The 25,187-nt window shown below is 41.5% G+C and overlaps 1 protein-coding gene across 18 annotated transcripts in view; it reads right to left on the bottom strand.

Annotated features, from left to right (window-relative positions):
- TRPM8 (transient receptor potential cation channel subfamily M member 8) overlaps positions 1 to 25,187 on the bottom strand; it is a gene marked incomplete at its 5' end in the record, with an annotated part of 141,129 nt that overhangs the window by 3,760 nt on the left and 112,182 nt on the right. For 12 of the 18 annotated variants that reach the window (XM_080600185.1, XM_080600173.1, XM_080600171.1 and 9 more), the window contains 16 exons: positions 1,031 to 1,117; positions 3,403 to 3,436; positions 4,383 to 4,482; positions 6,939 to 7,129; positions 10,286 to 10,463; positions 10,822 to 10,993; positions 12,127 to 12,268; positions 13,253 to 13,344; positions 17,123 to 17,339; positions 17,768 to 17,880; positions 18,621 to 18,766; positions 21,759 to 21,888; positions 22,867 to 22,962; positions 24,070 to 24,360; positions 24,698 to 24,816; positions 25,057 to 25,119. In XM_080600185.1, coding sequence (XP_080456311.1) covers positions 1,067 to 1,117; positions 3,403 to 3,436; positions 4,383 to 4,482; positions 6,939 to 7,129; positions 10,286 to 10,463; positions 10,822 to 10,993; positions 12,127 to 12,268; positions 13,253 to 13,344; positions 17,123 to 17,339; positions 17,768 to 17,880; positions 18,621 to 18,766; positions 21,759 to 21,888; positions 22,867 to 22,962; positions 24,070 to 24,360; positions 24,698 to 24,816; positions 25,057 to 25,119 — 2,135 coding nt within the window. In that variant the 3' untranslated portion in view covers positions 1,031 to 1,066. Of the gene's footprint in view, positions 1 to 1,030; positions 1,118 to 3,402; positions 3,437 to 4,382; positions 4,483 to 6,938; positions 7,130 to 10,285; positions 10,464 to 10,821; positions 10,994 to 12,126; positions 12,269 to 13,252; positions 13,345 to 17,122; positions 17,340 to 17,767; positions 17,881 to 18,620; positions 18,767 to 21,758; positions 21,889 to 22,866; positions 22,963 to 24,069; positions 24,361 to 24,697; positions 24,817 to 25,056; positions 25,120 to 25,187 lie in introns of those variants that run through there. The other 6 variants (XM_080600182.1, XM_080600177.1, XM_080600180.1 and 3 more) reach the window with 5 other exon arrangements.

Raw genomic sequence — 25,187 nt, 5'->3', positions numbered from 1 at the left:
TGAGGCTGTGGGTTGTGGGTCTTTCTGGCTGTGGGTCCACTGCAGACTGCACATAGAACCAACTGTCTAACTCCTCAGCCTTCCTAATATTGCAGCCAAAAGGACCAACAGTACTCTGGGGTGCATCAAGCACGGCCTTGCTAGCCAGTCAAGGGAAGGGATCGTCCCACTCTGCTCTGCATTGGTGCGGCCTCACCTCTAGTACTGTGTGCAGTTTTGGGCACCACAGTGTAAGGACATAAAGCTATTAGAGAGTGTCCAAAGGAGGGCTTACAAAGGTGGGGAAGGATCTAGAGGGGAAGGCGTATAAGAAGTGTCTGAGGTCCTTTGGTCTGTTTAGCCCAGAACAGAGCAGGCTGAGGGGAGGCCTCATGGCGGCCTGCAGCTCCCTCACGAGGGGAGCGGAGGGGCAGGCGCTGAGCTCTGCTCTCTAGTGACGTGTGGCCCCAACACAGTTCTTCCACAGACCATAATGGAAAAGGACACATGGCTTATGACCAGACACTGGACTGTAGCTCAGGAGATTTGGAGTCAACTCTTCACTCTAAAGTTTATTGTATAGGACCCAGAAAGGCTATAGTGATCCGCCATAATGCCCCACTTTGATAGTGAAAAAATAAGTGTTACTCCTACCCACACATCTGTCTCTATTTGGCTTTTATGTTCTTCAGAGTTAAAATGAGTCAACTATAAAGGATTCAGCATAGCAGCTCCTAATTTTCGAGAGGGCCTCCAGCACAAAGACAACTAAAGTAACTTTGGTCCATTCACAGTTTTTCAAAGACAAGGGAGCAGAATAAGGTATTTTAAGCCTTGCCAAAAAATGTTAGAAACACCACATGGAAAACTATATTTTTCAGGAAAAAAAAAATGAGGAAGAGAATTTAGTTCTTAAGTCTCTTCCAATATTAGACAACACCTATACAAGCATCAATAATTAATACCAATCGTTCTTCCAGAAACATATGATTTAACATCACAGATGATGATTAATCATTCAAGCCAGAGAATGGATTTAAAGAGGACTTACCCTGCTCACATAGTTACTTTAGGATTTCAGCTGCATTCATTTGATTTTGCTTGAAATCTCTTTTAGGAGGCCTTTCAAATCCGAAAGCTTAAGAATAAAAAAAAAAAAAAAGAAAAAGTGTTTGTATATAAAGTCAATCTAACTCACTCATTCCAACAGATGATCGCAGCTCAGGATGAAGCGAAGAGAGCAAAACAAGCAAGCAGTTGTAAGTACCTTAAAATACTCTAGAACATACGTACTCTAGAAAATACCATGCATCAGCCGATCAGCAGCAACAGGCATAAAACCCCTAATCTGGACTCCTGCTTACCTGGCTACGCTGCGGATGTTAGCAAGTTAAGAAAGCAATAACTGACTTCTCTTTGTATTCAGTAGTCACATCATGGTGGCAAATGTAGTAATGTTAATACTACTTTTCACAGGAAAGCAATACTAATAAAGTAATATGATTAACAAATAATTGCTGCTCCAAATATTATCTCAAATACAATAGTACTTGAAAGGATACTACCCATTACCGTTTTCAGCAATGCAATTAATGCAGTGAGCCCTAATAAATATGTAATCCAGACAGTTAACAAGCAGGCATCACGACAGCTACAAGTGCCAATCTATATTCTATCTCCTTTTGCTCCTTCAAAGAAAAGATTGCAGATCAGTGTAGTTTTGTGGAGCCAATCTACCATAAAAGTACGTTTCTGTGTAGTTGTTGTTTTTTAACCACTTGTTTCATTTATCATCTGTTACACATATGTCCAGAGATGCCAAACCAAGGAACAGTTTCTAGCACTGTGATTCACATGGAACAAGATCTTATTCTTTTGGGAAGTCACTACAATTTTTCAGAAAAAAATACTTCAGAGAAATCATTCTCATGAATGGAGCAGCCTCCAAAATCTAGGTAGAGCAATATGGATGCTCTGTCACAGAAACAACAGCATAAAGGGCTAGAGTGAACTTCAAAAGGCCATCTGGAGCAGCCCCCAGAGGCAGTATTCACTAGACAATCCTGATCAAGGCCTGTAGCAGAGATCCCTGTTGCACTAATCTCACAACTGCTCAAAGTTCTTCTCGAAGTCTAACCTTGCCTTCCCATGCTGTAACCAATGCCCATTATACCTCGAGACATTCACAACAGCTTTAAAGAAAAGTTTATCCCATGATCAGGGCTTATGCCTAGGACTCAGTTATGTCCTCAGACTTGTTTTTTTAAATCATCATCTCAAATGAGAGTCAGTGAGATATCTCTGGAGTTCTTGCTCTCAAGGACGCTACTCTTAAGCACTGGCCTCAGTACATTTCCATCATTAAAGCTGAAGGTATGAGCAAAAAAAACAGCTTGCTCCAATGCAGCTCTAAAGTATTACATCACAGAAGAGGCACTGTTTGGGTATCGCATTTCAGCAGAAAATTAAGGTTATTGTATTTCCTCTGTTTTAAGAGTATCGTTATACACATACTCAGCCACTCACCATTTCCATTTCAGTCTTGAGAGAAAGCTATGATTTTGCAATCTAAACTATCAAAAGACGTATTTTGAACTGTATGTGGGCCTTTTCACCCTTGGACTTCTTCACACGAGTGCAACTGCTAGCCAATTCAGAGGCGAAAGTCACAAAACAGTCACTCTCTCAAATATAATACCCATTGTAAAGCTCTTTTCAGTTTCACAGTCATAAAAAGTATACTTGTATGACAATTTTGATAATGATAGGGTCTCTATTAGATTGGCAGCTTTATATAGCTTCAACACAGTATGTCTCTGTGAACCAGATGAGAACTGGTCATTTTAACCGTAATTACAGATCTTCTCACCCTGCAATACATACAGAACATTCTCTATTTACCTAGGTGTTGCCTGTGCTGTCTGAAGTATCACCAGGTTTGCCACAATATCTGAACTGCCATCCCATTTTAAAAGCAGAGCTTAATTTTTAAAAATGTAGAATTACCATGTTCCTTCAGCACTAGAGGCTAAAGTTGACAGAACACACGTTTGAGAGGGGTATAGTCTGTGTAATGCCTCTTCTTCCCATCAGTGTTTCAAAGGCCATATAAACAGCGAAATACTACAGCTTTATAGATAGAAGTTGTTTTTACTGCTTTCCATCCAATAAAGAGTACAGAAAAAAACACTTCTCCAATACTAAGTAAGCATCTTTCTACTTCATTTTCCAGCATAATATGAAGCTACACGTGGAATCAAAGGTGCAAAGGAGCCCATTCAAAAAGCACAATGAAGATGGGGTCCTGGCGACAGCAACAAAGACTGCAAATGGCTCTTGGTGGTGCTCATTTTCCAGGTGGATTGCTACCTGCTTTACAAGACAGAGGCACATCCCCCAATATGAGCAGTATGAAACAAGTACCTTTGCATCCAGCTGTCTGAATCGATGCACCATCCTGAAAACAGAAAGAAGACACAGAAAAGAGGGGCTGAGTCCAGGAATTAAATAAAGTCTTGGCTAACCGCCCTCCCATTGCAAAACTGCAGAACTGCTTTACAGAAGTCTCTGTAGCTAAGACATCTAGTCCTCAATGGCCAAAGAGTTTATGTAAGGCAACTACTGAATTTGAAGGTTTCAGAAGACTTTCCTCTTTGCATGTTGACAGGGGTCAGTTAAAAATAGATTGCCTGCAGATGCCCCTGGTCAGGAACAGTTTGGTTATTTAAATTTTTTTTGTGTGTTTATTTATTTATTTTCTTACAAGTGCATTAACATATGAATTACTGTTAGTGCTGCACTTTTCCATTTTTCTTGTTGAGACTTTTCTGCTTCAAATTTTAAACACGTATTTTGGGGGTATTTAACTTATTATCCAATGTTGAGTGCCTCTGTGTAGTCTTAACATAAATATATACTTGTGAATGGCAATGTCCACTGCGCGGGCAAAGGAGCATAGAATTCTCTGGCCTTTCCCACCCATTCTTATCAGCTCTTCCCTTACATTTGATTTAGGGAAATTCTGAAGTTCTTGGAAGCTAGCTACAAATTAAGTCATCATACACAGCAGGCAACTGTTGCTGTTTTCTAGCTTTCTTTACTTTCTCTTTCCACTTATACTGTTATTCTGAAAGTGCTGGGACAGATCCCAGAGATAATCAAAGCATCATGATGTGGTAGTCTTCACATTTTACCAGCTCAATCAACTATTTCTGAAGCCAGTCTACAGCAACAGATTAAAAGAAGCGGAAATCATTTTTCGTAAAAAATAAAAAGGCAAGTTGATACTGAGTTTACTCATATTTGGATTAGTTTGTAAACATCTAGAGCTGCTGAAAACTTGGTTTCACTAAAAATATTCAACAGAAAGTTAAGAGATTGAAGACAAAGAAGTGCAGACGTACTCTTCTGATGAATCACTTGCTTTGGTATTGATTTTGACAAGGTAGTTTTCCTTCATGACAGCTTCCCATGACAGAGTTTCATTGTCCTCATTTTTTGAGCCTGGGGAATGTACATGGAAAAAAAACCAAACACCACCACACTAGATTCAGTTCATCTGTGTCTCCAGTGTCAAGATGCAAAAAGGCTGGGTTAGTGCTTGCATCCAGAGGCTAACGATTACCTCCTCTGCATACAGAACATTCACAGCCCCACTTCCCACCTGTGATACAGCTCTGATAAACATGACATAGATGCATGTTACTGTATGCTCCTGGCAATCAGAGCTGGTTTAAAAACACACATGTACACACACAAAAAACAACAAACTGCAAATTTTTGGTTTTGCGGCTTGGTTAGCACAAGTGTTTTGAGAAATGGAAGCCATTTCACCAAGGCATAGGACGTTACAGAAAGTTGCTTTGTGGTTTTCAGCTTTGTTTGTACTTATTGTTTCTACGTTATCCCATATTAGACTGTTAAGAGTAACATCTGTTAAGAATGTGTATGACTTTTCATTGAATATAAACATTTCAAAATGCTGAAATATGGTCTTCTCTAAAAAGCATCTCCTGTTGATGCTGTAAATTAAAGAATGACACAGAGCAAGACATCAAAGTCCTCTAGGATAATATTTCTGCATTTTATCCTGTTCCAACCAGATTAGCACAAACCACATGGGTATTAATAAAAAAAAGTTAGCTACGTTTTTCCCATCAATCATCAGCACAAGGCCTGCATATCAATTTTAGACTCTCTATCTGTTGGCAACTCCAAACCAACTGCTGCCCTCTAAAGAGGCACTGGTGTATGTGTACCTTCAAGAGCAGTTAATTCAATTCAAGAAAAAGCTTTAGCTCAAAAATTGTAGGAGTGGGAATGGAACTGAGGCAGTCTCATGAGGACTAACACTGAAATGGTATTAAATTCTCCAGTGCTTTCTCTGGGTTCAGTAAATCTACGCTTCACATGGCTTGTTGCTGTAGGACATAAACATCCCTCTTCAGCATCACATAGTACAGAGTGTGACAATAATGCCTATTTGGAAATGGAAGCTCTGAGCTGCGCTTCTATGCATATACACATTTCACACAGGGAAACCCACAACAAAAGCATTTTGTGCTAGAGGCAAGGGAGCTAGGGAAGCTCCAAAGCCTGGATTTTCTGTCAGTCATCGCTCCACAACCCCCAAATACCCTTTCCTGAAACAAAAGAAGTCAACAGCTGACAAATGATTTAAGTTTTGATTCCTCCACACACTGCTCCTCTGACCTCACACAGCACCATTCGTTGTCCCAGACACCAACGGCCATTTATTCACCCAAATCCCAACCAGAACACTTTTACAAGAGTTTAGTAGGGAAGCCAGGATTTTGCAAGTCAGTGCATTAGTATGCTTTCTCCCTGCAGTTCTCAGTACCCATCAGCAGCTAAACCAAAGTGATATTATGGCTTAAATTAATTCTTCCATTTGCTTTCACTAGAAGATCAACTGTGCATCATCTGACAGAAATATCTGCAGTTAAACAACCTCCCCAGAAAGGGAAGTGCTTTGGACAGCCACGATGATTTAGTCAATGGTAAGGAATTTTATAGCCCAAAGCAGGCATCTTTCTCCTAAACGAGTCACAAATCCTGTCTGTGCTGCAGGGCAACAGCCAGGATGCTGATGGAGAGGAGTAAGTCTGTCAATTAACTCAACTTATTGTCTCTCATCTGCTTCTGAATAGCACTTAAAAATTGAAAACATTCAATTTCTTGGGAGTAAAAAACCTTATTAACGCAATTCATATCTGTGCCCTCTGACAGAGGAATTAAGGAGGGAATAACTAGAGAGCTGAGCCACTCCTGTGCTTTTGAGTTGGTTTGCCTACTTGTCCATCCACCAAGGCCCAGAAAAGTACCTGCATTCTCTTTCACTCACTCACAGGCAGAATAGCCTCTGAAGAAAACTGCTCTACCAGGCTGCCCTTGCAGCTACCAGCTGTATTAGCTGGTAGATAGCAATGGAAAGAAAAAAAGAAATGCAATTCCAGAAGGCAGAGTAGCAATCAGAGACTAAGGTCACCACCTCTTTTACAAGTTACCTAAACAGTTAGAGCATGCAAGACGAGGGATCAGTGCACTTGGGAACAGTGCAGGAGGAATACACTATCAGCTGCTGATGAGAAATAGGAGATTTTGCATTTTTTGTGCAGAACATGCAGATGACTTTCAGCTGCTGCTGAAATGGCTCTGAATTAATTTATTCAGTGGTTTTATGCAAAAAACTTTGAAAGCTACAAGCACCAAAAGCAGCCCTAATACAACTAATAGATTTACATATTTGAGGTAAATCTGCCTCAAAACAGCTCGGACAGGAAAGCACTGGATAACTCCACACAGTACTCAAGTGGAGCAGATCTCATGGTAGAACACTAAAGCTCTCTGACCAGACCAAAGCCAAAGCTGTTGGGGGGTGGGAGATGGGAATCACAACACCAGCAACATTTTTTCCAATACAAAATAATCGTACTCACAACAAATAGATGGCTCTTTACTTTCATTCTTACAGCAGCATTTAAAACATTTCCTCATCACCATGAATATGTAGGCAAAGATGACAAAAGGGAAGGGGATAGTCAAGCGACTGCAGTATTCTTGGACCAAGAAATAGCGTTGGAACTTCCACACCTGGTCATTGTTCTCTTGTACTGATCCCACGGTGTAACTAACGGCAAAGAAAGAGAAAATGCATATAGCATTGGTTATTCACCAAAGAATCAGAGGCAAGTTACACAGTGTTTCTCTTTATTATACTAGGGTAAGTTTTTGAAAAGTCATCCTGGAGTTGTTCATTTCTACTGGTTGGAAGGTTATTGAGTTTGCACACCTTTTTAGAGAGCAGTCTGAACAGGGAAGGAACTAAGAAGGAAAAAAAAAGTTAGAAATAAAATGGAAAAATTAGGAACAGGAAGAAAATATTCCACACACTTTCACTACCTTAGCTGTAGGCAATTTTCTTCCAGCCTAAACATGAGAACAGAATGCTTCCTTGCAAGATACTGTATCTCATTAATTCACCAGCTGACTTATTTCTTTCTAAGCAAAAAAATATAAAGAGGCTATTTCCAGGAAAAAAAAAAAAAAAGAAAAAAGAAAAGAAAAGCTCCTGAGATTATTTAGTAGCAGTATTAATGAGAGCTTCAGGCATGGACCAAACCTACTGTACGTAAGCACTGTACAAACCCAGCAAAGCAACAGCCACAAGAGGAAGCAACTCACAGACTGGCTGACCTTTTATTGCTGTCATTAAATGGCAGGTGGATGTTTTCAAAATGTCTGTGCTGAGATCCTAATGGACTCTTACACAAGATAACCAAAGACCTTCACCTGCAAGTCTTCTGGTGGAAATTGTCTATTGTTTTAGATGATAAATATAATCCTGAATTTCAGAAGTATCTAAAACATGTGAAATGTAATATGCATCCTTTTCAGTTAATGCATACTAGACATAAAGAAGTTGGATTCTCTGTCATAATTACTCCCAGTGATATATTAATTTTAACAACAGATAGAGACTGATTGGACTGATGTCTCATAGACATCAGCATTATTAGAGATTGACAAATACAATGTACACACTGGACTTCAGAGGAACCATTTCAGATTCAGACATTTCTAACTGCATCAAGAAAACATGTTGGGTTGCTGTTTGCCCACAAGCCTTCCTGAGTTCAGTACAAGGAAGCACTCCTGCTTGATTAAGTTGTTCAGTCTACTGTTAATGTGAACTAAGAGAACTCCTGTAAGGTCCTTCCACAAAATTAGCTGAACTGGAAAAAGTAAGTTTTTATTGGCATAACTGTATAACCCACAACTTTTACCATTACATGCTGTTAAAATAAGTGTTCTAACAAATACCACAGGCTTCTAAGGTACAGCTGGCTTACCGCTACGCTTTCCTTTATTAATGTGAATTGCTTTTATCCTTTCTAGGGAGTATAAACATTATCTTATGTTTCCAGGTCCTGTGCAGGTTAGGAAAACACAGGTATAATAGACTGATAGGCTTCAACACTTTCCTGGCACTCATCCTAGATGCCTTGCCAAAAATCACATTTCTGACCTTCTTTAGAGTCCAGGTCAGCATGGTAATAATGTTCAGAGCAGAGGGAGGAGCAGATCCTGAAGCTGAGGGGTTCTCAACTCACGGCATGGACCACAGCCTAGCTCTGCCTTACCCTACTAACTGCTCCAAGCTGACAAAAAAACCTTGAGCATCTCTGCCAAGGAGAAGAGCCAGTGGTGGCTGTTGCGTATACAATGCCCAGGGGCTGTAATTATTTTTGTTACATTACAAGGGATTGTAAAACACCAGAGAAGCAGGGCTGGGCAAGAGGGCAGAGCCACAACACCAACCTTACTGCATTCACAAGTCAGAAATCAGACTGGAAAGCAACATGCTCCAGAAGGCTGATATAAGGGGCTTCCGTGTCTAACTCAACTCTTGAGTAAAAGCTTACAATGTAAACACCAAAAGTTTCTCAAATGAGGTCTGGGAACTTTTCCCCAAGGACCAGTTCTGGTTTGCTCTGAATGGTCCTAACATAGTCAACATACACTTGGTGACATGCTTAACTGCCACCATTTGGACTTGACTTTACTTGGCTGTACGATTAAGTCAGCAGTTACCAGCAGCACAGTTCAGGTCAGTTCAGATCCATCTGCATGGTCTAAAAGTTCACAAAATAACAGAATAGGCCTCCTGACCAGTAGATTCACAGACAGGTGTATTTGTATAGAATCACAAAATATTACTATAAGATAAATTACCATATAAAAACAGTCTTGAAAAATGCCATCACCTCTAAGTCCCTTTACATGTTCCAGTTCCCCTAATCTAAGGGAGAAGGAATTTGAAGATGTCCATGCATTGCTATCACACAAAGCTTTAATTTCCAAAGAGCAACAGCAGTAAAGTACACCTGTGACCCTAGGAAGGTGACAATCTTTCCTGCTAGATGTTGACTCCAGCTGTGTCAGGTTCATGAGGGCAAACAGATGAAGCAGCTCTATGTACATCCTACATAATCTCAGGGTAAAATTCTATGGAGCAGTACTTACAGTCAGGAAACCCTCCCACCACAGGAGCAAGCAGGGACACAAGGAAGAAGGCTTTCCTAAACACAGGAGTCACACACCCTACATTTTTGCACAGCATGAACTGTGGCAACACATGAGACTACAGGCCTGTTAGAAACTCCAAATATAACACCAACTCTGTCTCATAGGATCTAGCTGACAGCTCTTCCCTCCAGGTGATGATGGCTAAGAGCTGTTTAATTGTTTCCAGTTTTAAAAATATTAAAGCTGTACAATACCTAAGCAGATAACATGGCATGCACTCCGAAAACTCATGGGAAACTCAAATATTCCTGTCATAACACCAAAATCTAAGAAATCTGCTTTTCTTCCATGATACAAAGACAGTAAGTTTAATATAAAAGGATGAACAAACCTTTTGGGGCAAACCTCATTTATTTCATTGTCGTCTTTGATAACTGCATGCAAAGAATACTTACAGAAGTAGCAAAAGGACAGACAGCAACCCATCCCCAGAACATTGTACCAGCTTCAGGCAGACTGCTGTGAGAAATGCTGAATAACCTTGCCTTTGGTCACCTTCCCACACCACCCTTAACTTGTGAGGTCTCTCTTGATTTGGGAACCCCGTTCCAGACTACTACCACCAGCAGTTTGTCTGCAAAAGTGACAGGCAGACTCCAAGGCATGGCTTCCTGCCATTTTCCAGGACTTTATTCCTTTTCTCGGAGGGATATCGATGCAGTGATCATAAGCAAATGGTCACTCCTTTATTACATACCCAAACATGGCCACAAGCAGGTTCACGAGGAGGATGTTAGTTGAGAGCATGTATATGCACACCAGGGGAATAGTAATCCACTCTGGGAAGCGGGGCTGGTTGTTGGCATCCAGTTCCACACACAAGGGCTTGGACTCATTTCCAGAAAAGGTGCAGCGGTCAAAGTTGTAGGTGGTACCTCAGGGGGCAAGAGTGGAGAGCAGTGAGCCCTCTCCCCTTCTTTCTGTTGGTCCTAGCCCCAGATACTGCAACTGAACACAACACGTGGCCTCCTCTTTCCCCCCTCCCCGTCAGACACAAAACCTTGCTTTGTTGCTCTTTGGAGAAAAGGGGACAAAAGGGCAGATGCTGTGTGTCAGAAATATGGACAGTGGGGGAACTGATTTCACATGGCAGGCCTTGCTCCAAAGGCCTTAGCAAGGGCCACCAGTCAGCTGCTGACCCCCTGAAGACCACAGATGAAGGAATTCCTCGAACACAGGACTGGGCAGCCACTGAAAGGACAGAGCATTCCACCACCCACAGAAGATAGCTACCATCAACATCATCAGGGTACTGGCCAAACATAGCCAGGTACGGCTCGTAGATGACAGATCGAAATATCCACTCCCAGCGATGCTCATTCTTCCTCAGGATGCCTTGCCTGGCCACACCAAAGGCCACCATCCACACAGCAAAGAGGAAGAGAAAGAAGAAGACATCTATCATCTGAAAAAGGACAACAAGCAAATACATCAGTATGCCTGTTGCAAGCCACACATGTTTTTTTTCTGCCTGATTTGATATGAGGGTGGAGAACAAGTATCAGAAAAGCCTACATGGCTAGCACCATTCACCATTTTAATGCAAATTTTCAGATCACTGTTCCATAAATTTACAGTCAGCAATATGCACATACAGAAATAATTGACCATTCCTGTGCAGGTAACTTAGAAAATGTTTATACAACCATAAAACTAAGATGTTTCAGAATATAGAGCATCCCATTGGCATCACACAGGCTTCACCCACAAAAGCCAAATCCACATGTAAAGACTATTTATGCAACAACTGTAGTGGTAAACCTTGCAGCCAAGTGTCAGGTGAAAGCAGTCACCACCTCTGAAAATGCCACCTTAGATGTCTTAAAACTGGCATTAGTGTTCCAGGTGCTCTGGCTAGTGGTTTCATAAATTTCCAGCTCTTAACAACATACAGATAAGCGAAGACTGATGATATCCTAGCTGAGCCTTCCAGTTTGTTGCAGACCCACTTCCACCAAGATCTGCCCTCCCTCTAGCCCCAAGCAGCTTTATTATTAGACTTATTCAAAAAATTTGTCTCTTTTGAACAAGGCCAAATGAGAGAAGAATGTACAGGAAACAATTCTGTGTTGTTGCTTCCATGTCATAAGGCACTCTAGGACCAGATATTCTCTAGAATTCAGCTTTGCAGCAGTGGTATAAGGCAAAATAAAACCAGACGACAGATGCAGTGGAAGACGGTAGTGCTGTTCCTATATTGCTCACTTACATTTTCTTGTTTATGAAACACCCATGTGAGCAACAAGACTGAGTGAAACCAACCACTGAAACATTTGAGACATGCAAGACAAAAGCCACTAGGAAGAAAAATTTCTCATCTGCTCTTCAGCCCGATCTTTTTTCAGACTGAAATTCAACCTTGTACAGAGGAAGAGGAAAAGGCCCTGCTCTTAATTAGCTCCTATTTAAATCTTAATTAATTCTGTTTAGCAGATTTAAGAGAAGGAGTGAACTTGCTGCCATCAGCAGAACAGTGGTGACGTGGCACCCTGTCACATCATTTATTTGAACTCACTTGAATAGCTGCCAGAACCTTACCATCCTCTGCAGCATAATAATTTTGGGTCCTAGATTCCTGCTAACGGTGAAAATATGGATCAGTCTGAGAGTAAAAACTATGTAGTCCAAACAGAAAATGACTCTCCCAGAATACCAAGAGCTTTCATCAGATGAGTGCAGCCTGATGGAGACAGCAAAAGAAAATGAAGAGAAGCATTGGGTAAAGCATGCGGAAGTCACATAAAAATACACTGAAACATTGAAATGGGGAGTGAAAAGTGAATTAACTGGAAAACAGAGCACAGAAACCCAGGGTCCCATGCCCATGCCCACCCCTGCCTGATGACATATTTTCTTTACACACATCCTAGCTTAGCTACATCATTGCTACGTTTCCTCTTCCTTTCTCAAACTATTAACAGCAAGGAAATCTTGTACGTCTAGCTACTCGCCCCCCCGCCTCCCAAAACACCACAGTGCAACAGCTGCACTCAGGCAACGAGAACCAAGTTACAGTTGACTAAATAACTACACTTGAAAACGTATTCCCACAATTTCTTTGCCATGGTTGTTAATTCATCCATTCATGTTAAACAGCTTATGTGAGCTAATGACATTCTCTTAGACTACTGTATGAAAAATTAAATGCAACCCACTAGAGGTCAAAGAGTCCAGATTACTACACTAAATAGTTGATAGTAGGAGCCAGGGAAAATCCCAAAGAACTTCTGACTCTGAGATATTACCAGTCTTATCCTACAACTCTGATATGTTTTGTATAACCAGTCATTGTCACAAAATCTATGCCCATTTCAACCATTTTCTTGTAAACATGCTCACACAAATCTAGAGATTAAGAAAGGCTTTCTGATGGCCCAGAAGGATCTGAGTTTAGGGAAGCTGTCTTTGATTCCAGGGATAGACTCACCTTCCATTAAACCAGAGAGAGAAAATATTGCATGCGGGTGCTTTATCCAATCACCTTATTTTACTTCTTTAATTGCCATTAAAAATTTAGAGTCAAGATTTGGCAGTATGCCTGGCCCTCATAAAGAACAGGGTGTTTCAGGAACATGTTGTTTCCCAAAATCTAGTTAGAGGTTGCAGTCAAAACCTGGAAAGAAAGGAATGCCATAGTATGGCCACAAGAAAAGGTGCTACTCACCTGAACACAATTCCTGCTATGAAGTAGAAGATTGCTAGAGTATCCATAACATTCCACAGATCTAAGAAATACTTACTGCCGTTCATGTACCACTGGAAAGCAAAAAAGAGCAGAAAGTAACCACTGCACAGTTACTTGGAAAGCTCATACATCAGTAGGTCCTCCCCCATTCTTTCCCACTGGATGTCCTCATGGGTAAATATTCCACCGATTGCAACAGTTAAGGGTTGTTTCCTTGCCCAGGTAATCTTTTGTCACACACAATGGGCACAACAGAGGTCAGATTGTTTTTAATTTCCCCCCAAGGATTTGTTTTTAGTATACACAGCAATGCCAGACATTACTGGCATCGTTTTTCTTGTTAACTTTAATAGGACGATAGATTGGGATTTTCTACGTTTAGAGCTCACTAACACATTTTCTTCTGCAGCCCAGATGGCCTAGGCTAATGCTCTTGCACTGGGACCAGTTAGGCACATCGGTGACACAAGCACTGTGTCACAGCGAGGGTTACTGTGCTCACAGGACACAACCAGCTCACACGGATGCTTGTGCAAGGGGAGAGGAAGGAGTGCCCCTGACATGGGCTGAGACTGATGTGCTGAGCGATCACATATGTATACACAGGCTGCTAGGGGAGCTTCAGAGTAGGTGACGGCATGCTCCAGCAAAACTGCTGCCAAATGGTCGAAGCAGTCTTGCTTTTGCACCCTGGGAGCAGATAAAACACTGGGGGGAGGCAGGAGGGTTGCTGTTTCAGGGCTTCTCTTTCTTCACATAGCTCATTCAGGGATCTGTCTCTGGCTACACACATGTTTTTGATCAAAGATACACATTTAATTTATTTTTCTAACTACCTAACTCTAATTCTGAATTGCAAGGCTAATGAGAATCTCTACCCTGCTCCAGATCAAATAACTAGTAGTGCATCCTGGATCCAAAGGACGTGCAACCAACTTCTGGGTCTAAGTCAGAGACAGTTTAATCAGGAGAAACCTCCACTGGGCCTGAAGAAACAGACCAAGCCCTAATTATAAAAAAATCCACTGCAAAGCCTCTGCTGAAAGTCAGCCACCCACACTAACTCCCTAACTTTATTTGTGTCTGTGATGATCTGACTTGTGTGATCAGCAAAATCAACTCCAACCCCTTAATTCACGTGCAGTTGTTGAAAGCAATTTCATGCACTGGCAGATAATTGGAGGTTCAACAAGCCATTACAGTGCCGCAGCCTGTGTTGGGTGCAGTCTCCTGGGAGAGCACCAGCACTTCAGGAGGCAAAATGCTGGCTCATTATATCAATTTCCAGATTTTTCCCTGCATATCCCAGAGCTGTAAATTGCTACAAACTGGAATTTTATTTTCTTTTTAATTTACATTGAAATAACCAAGGCTTAAATAATTCTCATTCAGTAGAGTACTGATCACTGAATCTCTTTATAACTAACATATCCATGGCAATTCTGTTCTCGGTACTTTAAAGGGATACACACAGATCGAAGGGAATTTTCTTCTAAATGCAGAAGTTATGAGAGCGACACTTTGCTATTCCATTTGCACAACTGTTGCATTTTCTTCACCTGATCGAACTCATTGCTAAAGACAGACAAGGATTTGGCAGCTACCAGGTTGTCAGACTCAAGATAGTCCCAGACACTATTTCTGCATCCTTGAACCCATACATGCCCTTCTAAATATTTAAGGTAGCAGAGGCTGGGCACTGAGTGAGGACAATGTGTCTTACACTCATGACACTGGGATGTATCTCTCTGGGAACTCCCTATATCAAATATAAGTTGTCTCACTTTCAGTAAAGCAATGATGGTGAACTGGTGCTTTATGTGAAGAGAGATGCAGAGGCTCCAAACATCCTTCACAGAGAAATAAGCATAGCACTGCACTACAGCTGTATTAAATGGAGCAGGTTTAAGCCTGAAGCCTCCTCTATTAAGGTCACAGTTGTGGGTGGAGAAAAGTAAACGGGCTTTGGTCTAAAGCAGAAGCAGAGAGAAAACAGGCAGATGTGGAGGGAAGAGAGGGAACAACTGAGAATGCAATGCAGTTCATTCCTTTGAACATCAAGCAGTTTCCAGTGCTGAGACTTAACATTCATGGAGACTCTAACCACATTTCTTCTCCATTTGAGAAAAAAAATTGATTTTCCTGCACACCCCATGAGTCTACCCACTCACCTGGCTAGAGGCTACATCCATGTGGCTAAGAAGATAGCAGGAAAAAAGCATTTCTAGTAGTTGACACCTTCATAGACACACCACTCAAGTCAGAGGGCTGATTTCTCCCCCCCCAGAAAATTACCTGACTGCAGCAGCTACAGTGGGACCACAGGCAGTGTTATTTTTACTCTTCCTTTGATGTGAAAACAAAATCTGAGACATACTTCTTTTAAAAAATGATAAGGACATGGATACCGTTTTGACTGAAGAGTTAGACCAATGCGTACCCAATCTATCTCAGAGAAAGCCAGGGAGAAAATTCCCTAAGTTCAGGCAAAAGAGGTCTGAAGCCAGGATACTGGCTTAAAATGTGTTTAAATCCTCAATAAAATCTCTGTTTTAGCTGCCTCCACTCCCAGAATCGAATTGGTACCGTCTGGCCACTAGCTATTAATGCAATGACTGGGATCTGAAGCTGTTCTACCTGCTCAGATTAGTGAGAAATAGTGGCATAGGAAAAAAGGTCTCTATCCCTAAGGCTTTCCCCTGGATCTCTGCTGGGTACACACAGGAAGTGCAATGACAGGTCCAGAGACACCAGAACCTAAATCAGCAGAAACAAACACTCCATTAGTGTTTTCATTGCAACAGTCTTTTACTTTTCCCCCATTTTCCTTAGCAAGTAAATTTGGCTTAAACAGGGTGCTACCTTGACTATTAAAAAAAAGAAAAAGATTGCATAGAAATTTAAGCATAGCAACATCAACACTAAGTAATGTCATTTACGCTCACGTAAGAAATGTGATTGCAGGGTAGCCTGATCCAGCAGGTCCCAGAAACACTCGTTTGGAGACTAACGCCTCACAGGACAAGCAGAAAGCAGCACTGCACTGAAACCACACATCCATTTCTCTTCTGATGGCCCCAGCACTTCTTGACTCAAGTCTCCACTATTCTGAGCACAGACTGGCTTGCCTGAAAAGCCTGATCCTGAAATCTTCAGAAACAGGCCAAATCCACCATACTTAGGGAAGGAGAAAAAACAAAACAACTAAACAAAATTCCCCAAACTCATCTGGAATACTCATCTAACCTGGAAGGTATTTATTTTTTAGTAGATGCCAAACCTTCTTCATTAACGTGGTCTTACTTACAAAGTGAGAAGAATATCAGCTATGGCATTGGCTATAAAGGCAGTCCTGCACACTGTTCCCACACCACACCAGTACAAAAACGTAGGCGGTCCCAGGCTGGTACTTGGTATTACGTAAAACTAGCAAAAACTGTATGACTAAGAGATAAACAGAAATACATAATGATACGTTGCTCATTGAAAAGAAAGGGAGATGTGGAGAAGCGAGGGCAAGAATCACTTGACCTACAGGCATGTATCTAAATATATCTTCTGTTAAATCTAACCTCTATAATCTCAACTGTTTTAGCAACCTCAGCCAAGCAGTCCTAAGAAGCATCTCCAGTGGCATCAGCTTATCCATACAGCCTCAATAGCTGTGTGGATCACAGCTTAACAACCTGCAGATATTGGGACATATCTAGGAATTAAACATCGGGAACTCCCAGGAGGTGGTTCCCCTGTAACTTAGAAGCAGCCTGCACTGCCTTAAGCTACAGGCAACTGCCAACATAAGGCTTTTATTCTAACATTAAACATTTTTGGTTTGCAAGCGCTGCCTACTTGTCTCACTTCATCACAAAGCAGGATGAAGACCAGCACGTAAAGGATCATCTCCAGGACAGTAGGTTCCTTCTGGAAATCCATAAGCAACACGTAGGCGAAGAGCAACAGGAAAGCAATGTAGAAGATAACATTCCAGGAGAAGACCACAAAGGGTGAGGTGAAGAAAGACACATAATACAGGAAGAGTTTCTTACTCTTCTCCACAGGTTTTTTCCTGAGAAATTAAAAGAGGGAAAAGGTATCAAAAGCACAGCCTTATGCCTGGAAATATTTGTTTTGTCAAAGTGAAAACTAGTATAGGACTAGCACTTTAAAAGGTAATGCCATTCTGCATCCACTGACATCAGGCATACAAGTAAATTGGCATATATTAACTCCAGATCAGAGTGAGAAAACAATCTGTTAAAAGACCTTTGAGCCATTAAATATCTTTATCTGAAAATGACTGAACACTGGAACAGGTTCAGAGAGGTTGTGGAGTCTCTATCCTTGGAGATATTCAAAACCCAACTGGACACAGTCCTGGTCAATCTTCTCGAGCAGGGGGATGATCTTGAGAGGTCCCTTTCAGCCTGAATTGCTGTATGATTCTATGATTAATTGACTTGTTTTACTTCTGTTAATGAGAAGCCAGTTGATTACCTGAATGAGATGAAACCACAGCCTATTAAAGGGAAAAAGAAGAGACACAGTATAATCTTCCAATTCTTAGTATCTCTTGAAATCTCTCCATACCACTGCTTGGAAAGGAAATTCTGCAGGGAAGAAGAAAATACCCTAATTTGTTTTAACAGCAACAAAGTAACTTCAGAATGCTATTAGAGGATATTCGATTTAGGAGGAAAAAAAAAAGCTTTGAGATTTAAAACAAAATAACTGTGATTCCTATTTCAATAATAGAGAATGTTTTCTGCATCAGTAACAGTGTGCTGGTTCCTTAGTCCAGCCATCCCCTAGCCTATTTGAGGAGGAGTTGAATGTGAGGCTAAACAGGACCTGACCTGATTTATAAGGCACTTTACACTGGGCAGTACATCCACACGGTGTACACACACGACTTGTGCCAAGGGGGAAGTCACTTCAGGCAGTCTTCATCATCTAGGTTTTTATAATTTACAGCTCTAAATCGTCTTCCCCTCTTGACTTAGCATTTTTGGGCAAATCAGCCACCTCCTGTTAGCCACACGTTGTCCCCCACCAGGCACAATCCGTGCTCTCTGGGACGCATTTCACAGCACTGCAGAAGTGGGTTCTGTGAGCATCCTGTGGGAAAGGGCTTTGCCGCAGCCACGCAAAGCTCTGCATTCACACGGCTGGGAAACATCGCCCATAGGTTCTGACCTCCATGATGGCAGTGTCTGAGCCGTGGCCTCTCATGGGCTAGTCCCGTGGATGCAGCATTTTGGCAGCAAGAATATTTGCTTTTCTTATTTTAGAAGTCACCCAGATCACATGAGTTACAGCAATCCGTGTACCTTCTTGTCACTGATATTACCTGCACCCCTGGCTGTGCAATGAATTGCTGGTCTTTTGCTTCCACTGCTAGTTCCAGGCAATTGCTCCCTCCCCAGGCTTCACAGGAATAGGTCAGCAGCTGCTCAGCCAGATCTTCATCATTGCTGTAGCACTCGGTGAACAGCTCTGGAGGAAAGAGGCCACCCAATAAGGGGAGAAAGCAACTCTATCAAATCTGTCCCTCTGACTCTGTCCCTGTTTGACAACAGCTGTACAGCCCAAAGGGCAGGAATTACCCAGCCCAGCCCTGCAGCATTAGCGCTCATTCATATGGTACCCGCTGCATATTTCTACGTATGCTTTCCAACACAATCACTCGCACACTGAGCTCCAAATTCACACTCAGTTTTCCACCAACTGGGATGCAATTGCCTTCAGTGACTTAAAAAACATAATATTAAAGCATAGAGATTCAAGAACTCTTCATCATGCTGAACATTGGGAAAATAACATGTACATACACTCTGTTCTTAACACACTTGCATGTATTAAGCTTTCATACAGAATTCATGTCTGGATGAAAAATTGTAATATCAAATCAGCTTGCACAGAGATAATATTAAGATGAGTTCTGCACTGAAAATTGAGGAAAAATATGAACTTCTACTCAAATGATTCAGTACTTCTGCTAGTATCATTTTCTTTTTATTCATTTAGCACTGATATAATGAGTTATAGTCAACTCTGTAAGTTGAGCAACGTGGGCAGAATGTGATGGTTTTTCACTGAGAAATGCATTGCAAACATGGTTGTCAAAGAAGAGCTATAAGCATCTTATTCTGCCCGTAGATTTTTGCCACCAACCATCTGCATGGTGCGAAAAACAAAGTTTGACTTGCAGGACAATTCTGTATGGAAAGAAGCTAGACCAATGACCCAGGTAACACGTCTGGGTTTTGTGTTGTACACACACTAGGCCAGGATGAAAACTCAGGCCACCGTTTCACTACAAAGACATTTAATTGCAATAAAAAGTAATTTCTGTTTCCAGCTTTGGCCACTTCCCACTCAACGGCAGTGCTGTTGGTGTATCTATGACAGAGCACAGCATGCCACTGCCTGAAGAGCAGTCCAGCCTCTCAGAAAACAAACCAGCCTTTACTAGTAGTGCTTCTCTCCAACAGGACGTTTTCCCAGGCATTTTCTGAACAGCTTTGTTAGTGTAACTGCAAAAATGCACACATAACAACAACACCTTCAGCTGGTGTTACCATATACACTGCAATATGCAGATCGGTCTTGATAACAGACTTCAATGGAGCCTGCTCACTTCTCAACATCAGGCCCAGTGGATCTAGATACCCTTAGGAAAGCCTAAGCTTCACCTTGTGAAGCAGGACAAGCAAGAAATTTTCAGTGCATGCACTCCTTAATAGCTAGTGAAATAGCTCTGTAATCATTCTGATATACACATAAATAAATATAAGTTCAACAGGTAAAATAGAAGTTCAACAGGTCAATCTAGCCTCCATTAGCCCTAGAACAAGGACAAACATGGTCTGCTTTTAGGAGCGATAAAACACTATCAGTCTGTGGAGATTTTCAAGATTTGGCTAAGCAAAGCCATGACAGAAGAGATTTAGTCCTGGTGAGAGCTCCACCTCAACATGAAGGTGGGACTTAAGGCCCCCAGAGGCCCTTTCCAGCAACATTTCCATGGTTTCCCTACTCAATCTGCAGGGCTATTACACCTTAACCGTCACCTAATGTGACTCATGATTATGACAGCAAATTGCTTGACAGAAATGGAGTTACAGATTGACCATTTTCCATATCCAGATCAGTCAAGAGAACAAGGCCATAACCCGTAATAAAGCCCCCAGAGGCAACACTATTGTATTTCCCTCCAAGTTAAGGAACCACAATCCTGCACTACAGGGCGGATCACAGGTAAGCCTGAATTTGTAAACTGTGGGTGCTACAAATTAATCTGTCATCTGCCACCCGCATTAGCTTTCATTTGTGTATTTCTCTGAATGCTTTGCAGGATAACTAGGCATTAAGAAAACATGAGCATTATTGTTCCAGAAAATGGTAGTCTTAAAAAATAAATAAATAAAGAGCACCCACTCCATTCTGTCACCAATTAGTCTTTAAATAAGAAATATTTGTTACTGTGGCCCACGAGATGCTGGGCTCAGTTCTGGATCACTGACAACCCTTTGTAACAGGAGAAACTGAAGGCCATATAAAGAAAGAAAAACGACTGAGATAGATCTGCATTCTCAGTAAGCGACAGTATTGCTTGTCTTTTGGGAACAAGGAAAGGCATGTGATTTTGTAGTTTAGAATTTAGGGATTCAACACACTTTTCAACTGTAATTTATTCTCACTCCTACTTTGCAGTACTACTGCAAATTTGAAGGCGGACACTTCTCAACTTGAACATTACCAGTACTCATGAAGTTTCTCTTATTCTGTATTCTCTTTGCTATTTCTGGGCACCCTTCTTCAGCCTTGCCATTACAAGAGGCAACTCTTCCTCCCAATGAAAGAAGATCTCTACAAAAAAAACGCCCAAACTCTTGCTTTTGGAGGCAAGCTGTTCAGATAGGACACATGGATTTTAATGGGAACGGACAGTGTGGAAGCATTAAAAACATATTTCGATATTACTGGAACAGGCTGCCCAGAGAAGCTGTGGATGCCCCATCCCTGGAAGTGTTCAAGGCTAGGTTGGAGGGGGCTTTGTGCAACCTGGTCTAGTGAAACGTGTCTCTGCCCATGGCAGGGGGTTGGAAACAGATGGTCTTTAAAGTCCCTTCCAACCCAAATCATTCTATAGTTCTATGATTTAATGATGGATATCTAGTTTTCTAAATGAAAGTTTCTTTCTACTCCCTTTTGAGATGTCATTCTCTTCTTTCCAAATCAGGCTGAATTTCTGGTTAGCATTTCAGGCAAATTGAATGAATTCTCTTGCCTTGCATTCTGCTAAACAAAACCAGCATGGTTTTCAGTTTGCATTATCTGTACAAAATAAAAACATCGCTGTGCAATCATTGCTATACATCAGATATGGGGATCATTAAAACAAGTAATGTTCCAAAAAATGAAACAGCATCCTGATCTCTGACTCCTCTGTTAAATTTCTAAAGGACTTAATGAAGGCACTTACCTACTGCTCTTGTCTCATACTCATTAGCAAGTTCCTCAGACTCACCAGCAGCATTTATGTCATTCTTCACCTTTGCCATGCTTTTCAGAAGCTTACTGGCCCCAAGGGCTGCCAAAGTGCAACCTCTGGTCTATGGAGAGAGTAAAGTCATGTAACCCTTCTGGAAAGCGAATGTGATATATTCTTTAAAAGTTATCCCGCTCTTTTTCCAGCTGCTCAGTTCCCAGTCGAGACTGGCAAATGAAGAACCACTTCCACAAAACGAATGGTAATCATCACTGTACTGGTTTGGTAACAACTTTGTGACCAGTCTGAAAAGTTCTCCTGTTTAACAGTTAGATATCAGCTTTGTATCTCTGACAGAAGATTCACAGAAGAGGGTCTGCTCTGCCATGAGCTACACTACCATATTTATTGTCCACCAGCCTGGACCAAATGTACTACTGTTAGCACATACCAGGGTAGACATACTCAATTTTGGAGACACAGACCAATATGAGCAGGAGCATCCATCAGCTTTGCTTTCATTTAGCCTCACATTTGCAGCCTGGGAATTACGTATTTGATGAAATCATAACTAAAGGTATTGTGCCTGGGAATTATGTATTTGATGAAATCATAACTAAAGGTATTGTCTAATGAAAATTAGAAATGGATTTAAATCAAATACCCAGGATCACAACACATCCATATTACAGAATGGTGGGGGGAACTCGGTGGAATAGAGGGGTTAGCAGAACTGCCACCATGGGCTTCCAGAGGGCAGACTTCAGGTCTGCTAGGTTAGACTAGATGATCCTAGAGGTCTTTTTCAACCTGACTGATTCTATGAACTCAGCCTTCAAGCTTGAAAACAGATAAGAAAATGTAACTATATGTAAATGCTAGCTTGGACTGCTGACTCATACCTGACATTATAAAAGGAAGGTATGAAATCCATAGCCAAGCACAAAACGGGTAATACTCAACCTACTTACAGAGCCACATAACAATTATCTGCTGTGGTTTTGTGTTCGAAGATGGATCCGGAGCCTTCAAAGGCCTACAGCCCAAAGACAAGGAACACCACTGTGATGTGTGCAGAGGAACAAAGAAGAACTCAACTTACTTGCTCCCAAATGACTTTGGACAACTCTTTCTTGTTCTGAAGAACTGACCAAATAAACAGAGCTTGCAATGGATGCCTCGTGATAGGACACTCATTCTGAAAGAAAGAGCAATGACTCCTCAGACCTAAGCTCCTGGAACAAGTCCTTAGCCTGTCATTCTCCATTCTCTGTTTTCTTCCTTTTAAAGCCATCCTACTTATTCCCTTTCCACATATTCCCTTTCTTGGCCATCTGGCACTTGTCACACACTACTCTAAGTTACAGCAGCCTTACATTTCCCTGTTCTATTTGGAAGACTCAGCCCCACTGCTTTTCCTAAATGTGCGTTAAAGGACATTTGGGTCAAAATCACTTTCTGCTTTAACCCATGCAGTTCAGATAGTCTCATTCACAGCTTGACTTTGCGTTTAAATAACAGAGATTAGGATCCTCTAAAAGGAATGCTAATTTTACACCAATAGGCCTTTTGTGTTTAAGCAAGACCCTGAACTTCACAAAATCTGAAACAGACACGAAGTTCTATACTACCAACTGCTTTGTGTTAGGGCAGTTTGCACCTGCAGATTGCAAAGCAGTTGTGAAATAACTCCTCAGCAACAAAACTTTTAAGAAGCAAAAAGCTTCAGTGGAAACTCTCAAAGCTAACTAGCAATTTTAAACCAATTTTCCCCTAATTGTCACACATGTTGCATTATGTCTCTGAAGTCCACAACTGATTTCAGAAGCTTAATATGTGATCCCTAAGCTCCGGTTTTGCAATTTAGATCTGGATCTTAGTGATAACTAAGAAATGTGGTTCTATCTGATGATGAAATAAGGTTCAGAAGGTGCTTGACACTCTTGTAATAAGCAAGGTTTAGAACACAAAATACAATAGTCTGTACCCAGATATGAGTCCAGATTACTCATGCCCAGCTGGTACTTCAGTACTGGGCTCTGAATTTATATTGGTGTAAAATACAAGCATAATCACAGCACTGATTGCTCTAATAGAAAATCTTACAACTCAACATCCAAATAAACCACCCACTTTTCTCATAGCTAAACAATCCTTACAATTATTTGTAATATGAGTAAACATGTTAAGTATAAAATAAGGCTGACTGTTAAAAGCAAATCCTGCTATACCAGAAACAAAACATATTTTTTGCTTTTTTTCCTTTTCAGGGACACATAGTGGAATGCAACTGTTCATCACTTACTGAAATACGTATCTCCATTTCATCCTTGCTATTTTTATCATCTTTTTTGAGACCTCTTCGGAAGTCTTCAACCATCTTCCACACAAATGTGAGAAGTGCATCATTATAGGAGTTCTTTGCAATCTGCAGGTTCTTGAACACCAAGCTACTGAAGTTGTGGGTGTACAGCTCCTTAAGGACCTCTGTGGTAAGGAATTTCCTCAGGTTCAGGCCATTTTCCAAGAAGAGACGAACAAATTTGGGCCTGTCTTTCACTAGGGCTGTGAACATGACATCCTGCAGGTCAGCAGACTAGGAAGAAATGGAAGAACAAACATTAGGAGGCATGTGAGGTGTGAAAAGATGAATTAAGGGCCTGACACATGTAACTAACTGCCACATTTTCCTTCATGCTGGCACACTTTCATCAGAATCAGCTTTTTCCATATGCAATTGCATTTGTTAGGTGGTGTGGACTACTTCCAGCATGAGCAGATCACCTTTGCAATCAGTGCAAGGAGGAAAAGGTGGTCTTACTTAACACAGAGGATAGGATGTTGAGACAGTGGCTGCTGTTACATCTCTCTGCTCTTTTACATCACTGCTCCCCTGGCCCATGCCACTGTACTCAGACAGAAGTCATCTGTACCTCCCAGTTTCGGTCATTGGTGAAGATCTCATCACTGGCCAGGTCCAGTTGGTTCCACTCCAGCAGCAGCTTCAGCTGCCCATTCCAGTTATCCCTGTCATGTTCATTGGTGCTGAAAGCTGCAGAGGAAGAGCAATCCTCTAGGTAAAAGACTAGACACAGAAGAGCTTCCTGGCATACTTACTCATCTCTGCTTTTCACGCTCTACTCAACAAGACCCCTACCAAGCATCTTTCCCCAGATTCATGCACGTCTTCCTGATTGGGTTTTAGGGGACTCTGGAAACTTAGAAACACATCTAGTGCCCAACACGTGTATATCTTTCCTTTCATGCAGCATGCAGGAAATGGGAATGTCACCTTCCCAGAATGCTTCAAGTAACACGCCCGAGTGCTCTGCACAGAGCAGGGTATAGGAATCATCTGAAAAAAAAAAGCAAGCATGCCTCAAAGCACAGTAGAGGATACATATGTCTAGGGCTAAACCTCGC

This window comes from Anser brachyrhynchus, assembly GCF_964034855.1.
Source record: "Anser brachyrhynchus genome assembly, chromosome: 7".
NCBI lineage: Eukaryota > Metazoa > Chordata > Aves > Anseriformes > Anatidae > Anser > Anser brachyrhynchus.
Note: the sequence above shows the minus strand (reverse complement) of the source record. Positions and strands in the feature narration are given on the sequence as shown.